Below are 12,301 nucleotides of genomic sequence, written 5' to 3'. Positions count from 1 at the left end.
GCAGGGTCCTCTCCTCCTGTATCACTGTCTGTATTAGTCTGTCATTTGCAATCCCTATTTAATGTACAGTGCTGCGTAATATGTTGGCGCTATATAAATCCTGTTTAATAATAATAATAATAATAATAATAACAGTGGTCAGAAGCAGCTTCTTGCCATCCTATCTCATTAAATGGGCCTAATTCAAGAGGATTATTTATAAAGAAGTTGAGAATCTTTAGAAAATTGTATAAATATGTCATTCAGTTATCCAAAATTGTGCAGTTAAAATAAGTAAATCGGAGGAATGAAGGTGAGATAAGTGGAGGGAAAAAATGTGGGCATGGCAATAGCAGTGGATCCTGCCATGCAGAATTGAATAAGTGTTTCCCTTGCTGCATGTACTTTACAAATACTATTAATGTCATGAGCAGACATGTTCACCTAAGACCAGCCATTTTTATAAAGGTTCTTCCATTGTTGTAAACTTTAGCTGACTGACCTCTCTCATCTGATGGTACCCGCATAATTCCAAGTTCTGTGCCATTAGGCAGAGCCAGTAGGATGACACTAGTGATCGTTTAGCTTTGTAGAATTGTGACATTTTAACTTTATTTTTATCCAGTATTTATATAGTGCCAACATATTATGCAGCGCTTTACAGTTTGTACAGCTCTACAGCGCTTTAGTTTGTAGTCAAGTCACTAACTGTGCCTCAAAGGTCATTCTTTCCTGAATATCACTGTAATTGTGGGATTCTTCCCACTGACCCTCAGTTGTCCCCTGAGAGCTGAAATTTACTTTAAGGGTTCCTCTGAGTTGACAAATCCTACTGTAACATAATTGTTGGTATGTTAGTTGAAATATATCCTCTACAACCAGGCACCTTATAATATGATTCTTTCTAAACATGATGCCAAATTCAGGATTATGGGCACCATCCACAGGCATTAAACGTTTCTGTGACAGATGATAATTATTATTATTCTTATATGAGCTGGTATTGTAAATATTTTCTGATGTAGTTCGTCATTTATCATGATTGATGGAAAATGGATGGAATGATGGAAAATTGTGCTTTAATAGTACAGTTATAAGTCTATATTAGCTAAAAAGGACAACATAGAGATTGATGCCTTCAATTGTTGATGTGTCACGCTTATTATTGGAACAACAGTCTATATACCAAATGTGGTGTAAATATAGAAGTTATATTGACAGACCGTGGTAAACTATTTACCCTTAATGTGTTCTAAATAGATAGGCATGCACAATATACTGAGTTTGTTTTTATACCAGTACTGTCTTCATTGTGTTTGTATTGGTTGATACATTAATATGTTTTGCAATGATTACTCATGTTCTCTGGAAAAGACAAACAGCTGTAGGATGAAGCACTTTTAAACGCACTCTGTTCTTTAAACATTTAGAACTTTAACAGTTACAGTGAATGATATTAAAAATGCAGCTTTCCTAATTAATTCAGAGGAGCAGATTTATCAAGGTGTGCCTTTCTCATTCTGATATAAATTTGCATTTATGGGGATTCTTTTTCTTTGCATTTTAATGGCCCCATTATTTCTGATATTTCTTTCCACATGAAAAGTCTACTAGGAGAAAGCAACGCGTTTGCCAGTTTTTAAGAGGGAAATCTTTAAATGAAAGAGAAACATCCTGTAACTGACTCATAGTTCTGATTAAAAATATTGTAGAATAAAGTTTACCTACAAGGAAACGTTTTATTTTAGTTTTAGATAGAAATGGGGAAAAGTTAGAACCCCCGTCAGGTTGTACTGCACTATGGGCTCTGTAAGAGAGATTTCCCCTGCATTGGCAAACAAGCTTGTCTTTGCTACAGAGAAAAAGACAACAATAAAACAATGACAAAAGTTCTAGCTTGATATATGTAATTTCTGCATTTACAACATGCTGAGGGGCTGAGTCTGGTTCCCAGTAATTATGGACTTAGCATGAATGGGGAGAAGCCAAAGGATAAGGTACTCAGTAGAGAATATATAGAGAAAGGGGGAATACTTTTTTTAAGCTACTGTTTCACTTTACCCCATTTGGTGTTATTGTATCCTTGTTGCATGAGATTTAGTGGAAGTATCATCTGTGGCATTTTTAAGCTTGTGGTCAATTTAATTGTTATGAAAAATGGACACATCACTTTCTATCAGGCCTTGGCATTTACTATGTTAATGATCACATCATGACTGCTCCCCCCCCCCCCCTTCTGAATACTGTCCACCCACCATGCTCTTTTTGTTGCAGTTCTATCTACCTTGCTCTCTTCCACGATGTTGCTTAGCTTCAACAAATCAACCAATGCAACCAATTTCTTTCCATTATAGCTCCCAGAAATTGCATTTTCTCATCAATATTCTTTTAATCATACATGGTTTTAGTTTACTCACTCTGCAACAGATCAATTTGTGACCATGCCTATTTATCTGATTTTCAAGACATTTCTTGATCTTACTCTATAAAAAGTTATGTAGACAGTTGTATGTATTCTGTGTTTAACACCGGTGTCAGAAGACCATTGGAGAAAACATTCTCTTTTATGCTTTCTTTGTAAAACAACATACATTTCACTGTTGCACACTATTCAGTGTCTCTGTATCACCTGTCAATTATCTTTTATTTGATGCAGTGAGATGCATTTTCCTAAAAGCTTAGATGTATTTCCTGCCCGAGGGTTACATTAAATTCAGTTGTGGTCTGTTTTATTTCCTTTTTAAGCTCTTCACCTCCGAGACATGTTTTGCTGTTGGATCAACATAACTTGTACAGCAGTAAAGTTACCGATTTTATATTTAAAACATACTATAGTCTGTTAGCTACCACACAGGGATTCTGTGCATCACACAGTGGGATAGGAATGAACAAACTACACTGCTTAAAGAGACCCTGGGGTAGTTATCTTATTATTTTGTGCAAGTCATTGTTAGCTTTGTGCAATGCTGAGCATTTGAAATAATTACTAGCAAAGCAAGGTAAATGAAATACACCCTCATTTTATTTGGAACGAGTTATGAAGAATGGGGTATAATTACAGTTTCTGTAGTACTTGGACTTCTCGATGTCTGTGGAAGAGTCAGAAATAATCAGGTCCTAAATACATGGTTAGAAAGTACTATCACAGAATTAGTAATAAGAACATTGTAGAAAAGAGAGGGCCCTATCAATCAAAGAGCTGAACTATATCTAATGTTATAATATAATGATAGGTAATACTTTATATATAATAGCTATATATTAAAGCTTAGTAATACTAGTCTATAACTTCAGGGAGGTCATTCAGGTACTGTTTGAATTATAAACAAGAATAAGTACTGACAATATAATGTAAAAGTGGAAGAAAAAGTAATATTTTAGCTAAACATATAAAACAAAAACATGATGCAGTATGAAGTAGGGCATTTCAATCTAAATTCTAAAATACAACATTTTTACCACTTATGGACATATGGATATATGCCCTAAAAAGCATCAACAAGGTTCATACACCCAGTCCTTCCCAGGTTCAGCTATTTTTTTTATTTGCCAAACACACTAAAAAATAGGAGGAGGGACACTTTATATACATAGTGTATGCTTTTGCCCAAACCAGATTATTAATTGCTTATTTAGTACTCTAGTCTGAATGTGTATAGTCTTTCCTCACTGCAACATTTCTCCTGGCATCTTCCTTTGGCCAATGTATTTGAACCTACTTCCTGAAGTAACAAGAACTGCATGATCTTCATTTGGATTAGAACTCCTAATTGCAGTTATCTTAAATCTGCATCACTGTGGGCCACTCCAGTGAACTATATGTAAACTGTGGATATATCTCCTATAATATCTCCTTTTTTGCTTCTGTATGAGATTTTTAACTTGCAGCACCAATTGTCTCTATAAATATTTTTCCCTTCTTTGTGCTATTTCTTTAGAAAATCAAGCCTACTGCACCAATGATGCTACAATGTATTTGTTGTTACCTTTGCACAAATTATGTACATTTATAAAGCTTATGAGGAAAACACAACTAGGGTACGCCCATAGCTCCACTGGTCACACACTTGTCTGCTAAGGACTAATGTGATTGCCCCCAGTGCAATTCCCGTGGCCTTTTAAAGCAGACCAAAGCACCTGCATCCCAGTACATGTATATGTAAAGATCTCAGTTTGTATTTACCACTTACAGGTTCTCTTGTTATAGCAGACAGAGCATGTCTTTATATATATATGTACCATTAGCAGTAGACTAGAATTAGTAGAATTCCCCATGGTATTAACTGGCAAAAAGCTTTTTTTGTGCCCCCTTTCTTTAGCAAATACTTAAGCATAGTTTAAATTTCTTTAAAGTATAATAATTTCCTGGGAATTATGACACTTTTTTAAAACAAGTACTTCAAAGAAACGTCTGCTTTTACTGAGATGCCAATGCAGCAACTCTGGTATTTGAGCTTCCTGATTTCTTTTTTAAACTGCTACAACAACATGGAAACATTGGCATAGTTAGATCACTTCATTAATAATAAAGATTTATATGCACTATCATCTTCTGTGGTGCTGTTCAGTAAAAAATTAATAGTACAGCAACAATGTAGGACATACAGATAAAGGTGAACAGCTACTATGTAAATTGTACACAGGTATGGAAGAAGATAAATATACATCAGTACACACGGAGAGGGAAAAAGTGCACCACTGAGAGGCACATTAAGAGTATTTTGGATAATGGCTGGAGTTGGACAAAGTCAGAGCAGTATTAAGCCATTTTTGCCCACGCATTTGCACATCACCCTCTCATAACTATGTTTGTAAAATATAAAACCATGCCATCAACCAGTATGAGTTTTAGATTTACTGTTCCTTAGACAAAGTTGTCACCAGAATGAAAAGTAAAAGTTTATTCACAGAAGTGGTTCTAGCCTCTTCTTACTCTTACGTTACTCTTTCCTAAATTAAACATTAAGGTGTATCTAAAGCCCACATTTTCAAATTTAGGTTTGGATAGAATAACAAATATTTCATATGTTGTACAATTTGTCACTGATGCTTCTGCACCACAAACAAACATACTAAATTATAGAAATAATGTGCTTCCTATATTAACTATATATATTTTTTAACTGTTCATTTTTTATTTTCCATATTTAGATTGCTTTAAAAAATACATAAGACAAGTCACAACAGTGTCATAGTGGATCTAAAGTGCCCTTAGCAATTATACCCTTTCTAATAGGGCCAGTTTGGCTGGAAAACCATCAACCAACTATTATGCATAGGGCTGCCGACATACCACTGCAATAACTCAGTGCCAATTATTTTGAAAGGTAACCAAACCAGTGGCAGACATAGCCAACAGTGGGCCCCTATGCAAAACTGACTGAGGATAAACCCCCACCTTTTCAAAATGACTTGGAGCTTCTGTGGAGGCCCCTGTTGGTTGAGGAGGGTCAAGCAGCAGCACACTTCATGCACTAATATTGCAGTACATTTCAATTTATGATATTTTAGTAAGGTGTGTTGTACAACACTATATTAGGAGAAAGATGCAGTAAGCAGTAAGTCTATTACACACACCAAACTCCACGCCCAGTGGACTATTATGGGATGCCTGTTGCTGTGGGGGCATTGTATCACCAGAAAAATGAAAGAAGCCTAGATGTGTTAATAAGACATAGCAAAAAAGGCAGGGCTACGCAAGGACCACTTTCTATAGTAAAAAACAACTAATTAACATACCAGTGATTAAACATAAAAGTGATGCTCCATGCGAGTATTCATAACAAAACAAGGGAACAGAATTACGAGTCAAGTGCCAGATAGTCCTATAGGCAGAATGGGGACAAAAAAGGTAATAATGAATTTTCCTACCCACCCTAATACATTGGTAGCCCAACACATAACCATAATATGCGTTGAACCAAAATAAACAGGTTTGGATAGGTTCAAACACAAAGGAACATGTAGACTCCTTTGTCTTTAGTGGTAACAAAACCAAGATCTCCAGTTTTTCAAAAGCCTATAGTTGTAACCACATGTCTTCATAAAATATATTTTATCCTCTGAATAAATTTGCTAACTGTAAGAATTTGTAATTAGCACACCATCTCGTGAAACACCTCATGATCACTTTTCATTTTTACCTATCAGATTATATTAGCAACAATATGGCAGTACTTGAGCCTACAAGTCCCTGAAGTGTGCTGAGATAAGGGCTGTGAGTGAGTTTGTAACTTTACAGGGAACAGTGATAGCGAAATTTAGCAGCAATCTTCCTTATGAGGACAGTTAGGGTTATTTAATGCCCTGTTCCATTATTACATTATTTAACAGATATTACTGTACTCTTTTCTTGATGAATGTGTAATAAGCATCTATAATAATGGCATATAATCAATGGTTTTCTGGCACTCCTGACATATCACCAGAATGAAAGTACATTCTTCATTCTGTAGCTGGTTTGTGTTCATTCCCTGCGGTGGCAGCCAGATTTCCAGCATGCAGCAATGCATCACCATTCTCGTAGACCCCCGATAAAGAGCTCAAATAAAACAGAAACGTGTTTCATTTTTATGACATTTTTTTTTTCAGCTGAGTTTTAGTAGCACTTAGCACATACAGGAAGATATTTAGTTGCTTGCTTCATCTGCAAACCGTTTATCTCTTTTATTGTCAGGATACATATATTTTACATCGCTTCACATCCACTTGGAAAATGTTGCTGTATTTACATAGGGCTATGAACGTTAAACATGTTTCTAGGAAAAGTTGCATTATGAAATGTAGAGAGAAGACTATTCAGTTCTATCATATAGTAACTGGTCTTTACTTCTTACTCAATTGATACAGATATTATTAATCACATCCATGGAAATGCTTAAGGGGGCTTTTTATGAAGCAGCATATCTAACATTCACCAAATATTCTCTGGTGCAGAATCAATCATTGTCATTAAAAACACATGAAATTAAACATTCTCCCCCAGAGAATGCCTGTTGGTCTTTTTAAATCCATTTTAGACTTACACATAAAAAAGAGATCACTGTTAGCAAAGTGGACATTTTTTTTTCATAAAAAGCTCATTTGCTTATACATATTGTTTCTGTCCTGTATGTGCTACACACCGTCAAAATGTAAGGGTATGGGGTTATTAAAATAAAGAAATAGAGGTTTCTATTACCAACGTCAATCATGTGCAAGCACAATTTTTTTCATACATGTGATGATTGGATATTCAAAAGTATCAGTTTTTCCTTGTTCGTAAAGCTAAAGCAACATATCTGCAAAGTAAACATTGTCATGTTAGTAAATCAACCTCCATGTGTCAGTTATCTCTTTGAAAACTGCCTGATAACTGCCTATGTAGTTAATATCCTAATGCAATGTCCCTAAAGTGTTCTTCAATATAGGATGTCCTTTTTATATAGTAGATGTTCTCCTTTAAAGTAGTCTCTCCATAGTCCCCTTGGATAATATAACTTTCAGTTTTTTGATTGTCTCACTATAGACAGTGCTTAACCTTCCACTCTCACTGCTGTGTAATTTAAGTTAGGCTGCAAAGAGCCTAACTTAAACAAACAATTAACCATACTAGGTCTGCTAAAACTCTCACCTTTTCCAGAAAAGTGATGTATCTCCTTTCCTGGTAGTGACTGATAGTCTAAGCAATTATAAGCTGCAATGGGGCTAAATTCAGAACTAGCTTCTATGAGACAAACAAGCACCCAGATTTAAGGTTTGCTTGAAACAGAAAGGTTGCATGGAACTGATTTAAAGGCAGGGGTTCAATTAATTGTTAATTTATACATCTCTGTATTTAATTTGTTAACAACATATTAAAAATTGCAAATCAAAATTTACTGCAAGGTAAACACATCAACCACTCAAAATACATGCAGTGTAGAAATATGGTATCCTTTTTTTTATCCAATATGCATGAATAGGCTAGGAGATATGGATGGGCAGACTGAGCAGACGGATGTCATCAGTATGTCTCTACTCTTTGTTATCCAATCTGTACATTAAGGTGTGTTTTTACCAGTATGCTTGGCCAACTAATATCTGTTTCTTCTGTCTGGCAGGGGTTCCTTATCTTTAAAACCAGCTGCTATACAATTCCTTCATGAGTTAAATTAGTTTTCAAATATGAATTTAACGGTGTGTAGGGTCTTGCTTGCTTGGTATCTAGTTTTAAACCTCAAAGTAATAAACATGTTCAATGCTAATACAAAAATACTTCTTTTGTGCAGATATTGAAGAAGTCTTGCTCAGAAATTTTGTCTGTACATCCATCATCAGTGTGTGTTGGTGGTAAGCTCATTTATGTTCTTATTACCTTTTTACAGGCTGTAAGGTATACTGACTTCTTTAAGCCTTATACTCTGCCATGCTATATTGTGCTATCACCACATAAAGTAAAACTTCTCTCGCTTTTCTGTCTTACAGCCAAATAAATATTCATGCACAGATATTTTTATGGAAAGGATGGTGATCCGAAAAAATAAATAAAAGTGATTGCGCATAACTACATTAAAGTTATCCAATGCAAAATGTTACATATTTATTTATTTTAGATATTACTTTGGCCTCCTCTCATTTCCCCTGCACAGCATAGTTACCAGTTTTAATATTTCTCGGCACAGAAGCATCTCCAGGTTTATCGTAGTTTATCGACAGCTCGGCTGCTGACAACTCTGTAATCAGTGTACTAGGTCAGACAGAAAAAGTGAAACATTTCTGCGTTTAGTGTTCATAAAAGGAAACACAATGCAATACAAGATATAAAAATGATCAAAAGAGTATTAAAAAAGGCAAAGCAGCTGGGAAGGTGTGAAGTACACAGCTCATCCTACAGTGGGCTATAAACCTTCTTTACATCCCCTTTAAAGTTGTAGACTGTTAAATTACTATTGCTTGCTTGAGTGAAATTGGAATATAGGGCCAATATTTACATTCTATTATTATTAATAATAATACAGCTATTCATTAATTTTTGCAACAAGAAAAAAAATAGTAAACCCAATATCATGCAGAAATAATAAGGGAGAGTGGTGTTATGGTAAAGAAATGCAATATTTAATTTTGCATTATGTAAATACTGTATAACTAATATCAGGTGATCCTTAGACTTTAGATCAGTGCTTCCCAACCAGGGTTCCTTTAGAGGTTGCTAGGGGTTCCTTGAGCAATGATCAATTGATACCTACCTAGTTTGGAGCCTTTTTTCTGCTACACCTCAAGTAGCATCTTAAGATCTGAGACTCTTCTCAATCACAGGGTACAGCCAGGGACACAGGTATTCAACACACTTGGAAATATGTAGGATAGGCAGATCTTCTCATTGGTTTAGCCTTGCAGCAGAGCAAAGATTGTACAAAAACTGGGTTATTGTGCAAATTTTGGACAGGTTTGACCCTTCTTTATTTTCAGCCTAGAATGTTATAATACTATTTAATGTACAGCGCTGCGTAATATGTTGGCGCTATATAAATCCTGTTTATTAATAATAATAATAATAATAATAATATTAATAATGACAATAACTAAAGAAATGTCATGCAAATATGTCACAGTATGAAATGGTAATAGTATTTAATGTACAGCGCTGCGTAATATGTTGGCGCTATATAAATCCTGTTTATTAATAATAATAATAATAATAATAATATTAATAATAATAATACTGTAATTAGAGTAAACCCAAACATGATTTTAAGATCAAAATAACACTTTTATTGAGAAATGTGCCATTGTATTGCTACATTATTTAATGGAAACCTGCCCAGTGCTCACAGCATTGAAATCCTTTTTTATGTGGTTTGCAGGCATATTGCCGTTTTTATTTTCCAGGTCATATAATAGGTAGGCACTTTATGCTACAGGACAATGTGGATTGATTATTTGTTAGAGGAATAAATTTAACAGGATACAAATGTCAAGGTTTTTAGGAGCTGCGTTTGTTTTGCTCCATAAGCAAAGCATTAATTCTTCTATTTAATATTTCCTAGGGGTTTGGTGGATGAGTATGTTTCTAGTGAAATGGGATGATTGATTTTCTGACTAAAACATTTACTTTAACAGCACAGATATGTGCTGGTGACAGGTAAATGTACAGATAACAATCAAATGTAGGCCAAATCACAAGGGAAATGTATTACAGAACACTGTGATGCATTTATAGTTTCCAAGACTTTTATTTGCTCTAGAATTTTCTAAAAGTGTGCTAGAATATGCAAGTCACGTTTGTACAATCTGAGCCAAGCGGTAAAAAGTAAAATAAATGGGAATACTGCAGGTCATCTGTAGAGCTACATAGTTCATTACTAGGCAATGACATGATAGAAAAGTCACATATCCCACCAGTCACTAGTCAGCATTCTTCAGAATATTTGTATCTTTTAGATGTTAATATCCTGTATCACTTGGTCAATTGTATGCAAATTCCAGCAATAAATGTTTGGGAGTTTGAGACATCTTAAAAGTTAAAAATACTAACATTTCATTAAGATTGCTATAATCTAAATGCTTAATTTCATATATGATATTATTAAAAAGTATTCCAATCTGATTACAAAAAAACCCCATATCTTTTAGAGGAATTTCACGTTGTCTTACAAGGGAATGGATTTTTGTTTGGCCGGAATGCAGATAATGTCATGTGTGCATACCACATGAACAAGACAACAAAACGTAAGTACATACTAATATCCAAGCCACAAAAAGTGATGTTTGTCTTTAAGTCTTTATATTTCATTTTTAAGCTAAATATTTAACTCCCTTGATCGCGCTGATAGAAACAATATGACTATTAAATTGTCCATGGAAAAGTTCAGAGTATTTAGAACAAATAAAGAATGACACAAACATTTTTAAGAGGCCATGGAAATATGATATTTCATTATTTTTTATTACATTTTCCAACAGAAGATCTGTAAATTATAGGGAAATCTTTAAAACAAACCACTATTTCAAACAAACCATGACTGTGGTATGCGAGAGCCCCTTTTTAACCATTGTTAACCATTTAACACCCCCCCTCCAGATTAACCCCTTTAATAATTACGACACCTTTGGGTATGGTGAAATTGGCCTTCTGGATGTTTATTAAAATTACAACTTTGCACATATTTTACACATTTATTCTCCAATGTAAACAATAACAATGTTACAACAAAATATTCCCATAATCAGGTGGCAGGTCCTCGATCATTTTTAACCCTTTTTACCATTATTCTGGGATCTGCATTCCAATTGATATATATCTACCAACTGCTCCCAGGCGCCACTCCACCGCCTCGGGAACTATATCAACCACGCATACCTCTCGCTGTTAACCCTTCACCAACCACATTACATAAACCTGAAGACCCCATACCATAGATGGCTCCCCACATTACCACACTTTTTAACACACACCTTCCCAACACACTTCCCCTCGAGGACCTCACACCACCACAGCACCTCCATACCCACAGGGCCCTTTGGATCCCCTTCTGCAGCCCCAGAAGCAAAAGATCAATTCCTACCGTATTCAGATGAACGCCATCTCCTTACAAAAACGGATGAGCATCAGCCTCCAGCTTCCTATGACAAACTACAATCCCCCATTCCTAACTATAAATCTACCTACTTCCCTATTCACTTTTGCCCTAGTTTTGTTCACTTTGACCTCTGATCTCATCCATTTCAGACCATACTACGATAACAGTAAGCTACCTGCTTACGAAGGAAATCCCATATTATGTCACAGATAAGTTCCCGTATGGATGGAATCTCCAAGTTATTGCCACCTGCGTGAATAACCACGACATCAGGCGGCCTATCCATGCGTGCAAACTTGTGGATCCCAGGCAGCACTCTGCTCCACAACACACCAGGGGTCCCAATCCAAAGCAGTATGCCCTCCTCCTGTAGAACTCCCAACAGGCAACATTCAAGTCCAACAGCTGTTCTCCTGGCCCCCCAGTACACATAGGCGTGTCCCACGATCCAGATCAAACGGGTCCATACTTAAATGAACAAAAACAAACAGTACAACAAGAGTCCTTAGCACCCCCCCCCCCCCCCATCCCACTTACCACCTTCTACTCCATTTCGTTGCAAACAGATTCTGTTAAATGAGGCCGCACATAAAATTGATATCTCCTGGACTCCCACCTACCTATACGTTTAATATCTGCTTATCCCAATCCCCATCTTGCAGCCTCTGTTGCCGCCACAAATCTAAACGAATGTGATGCATATTCCTCCACCGCCAAGCTTCTTTGCTGCAAACCTTTACTGAAAACTGCCAGAAACTGGAACCTGGTCATCAGCACCTCCA

The 12,301-nt window shown here is 35.9% G+C and overlaps 1 protein-coding gene across 4 annotated transcripts in view; it reads left to right on the top strand.

Moving 5' to 3' along the window:
* The window catches only part of ANTXR2 (ANTXR cell adhesion molecule 2), a 104,512-nt gene that overhangs the window by 39,240 nt on the left and 52,971 nt on the right, over positions 1 to 12,301 (top strand). For all 4 annotated transcript variants that reach the window (XM_072405297.1, XM_072405295.1, XM_072405296.1 and 1 more), the window contains 2 exons: positions 8,229 to 8,289; positions 10,573 to 10,668. In XM_072405297.1, coding sequence (XP_072261398.1) covers positions 8,229 to 8,289; positions 10,573 to 10,668 — 157 coding nt within the window. The remainder of the gene's footprint in view (positions 1 to 8,228; positions 8,290 to 10,572; positions 10,669 to 12,301) is intronic.

The sequence above is a fragment of the Pyxicephalus adspersus genome, chromosome 3, assembly GCF_032062135.1.
Source record: "Pyxicephalus adspersus chromosome 3, UCB_Pads_2.0, whole genome shotgun sequence".
NCBI lineage: Eukaryota > Metazoa > Chordata > Amphibia > Anura > Pyxicephalidae > Pyxicephalus > Pyxicephalus adspersus.
This window is presented reverse-complemented; position numbering and strand designations above follow the sequence as displayed.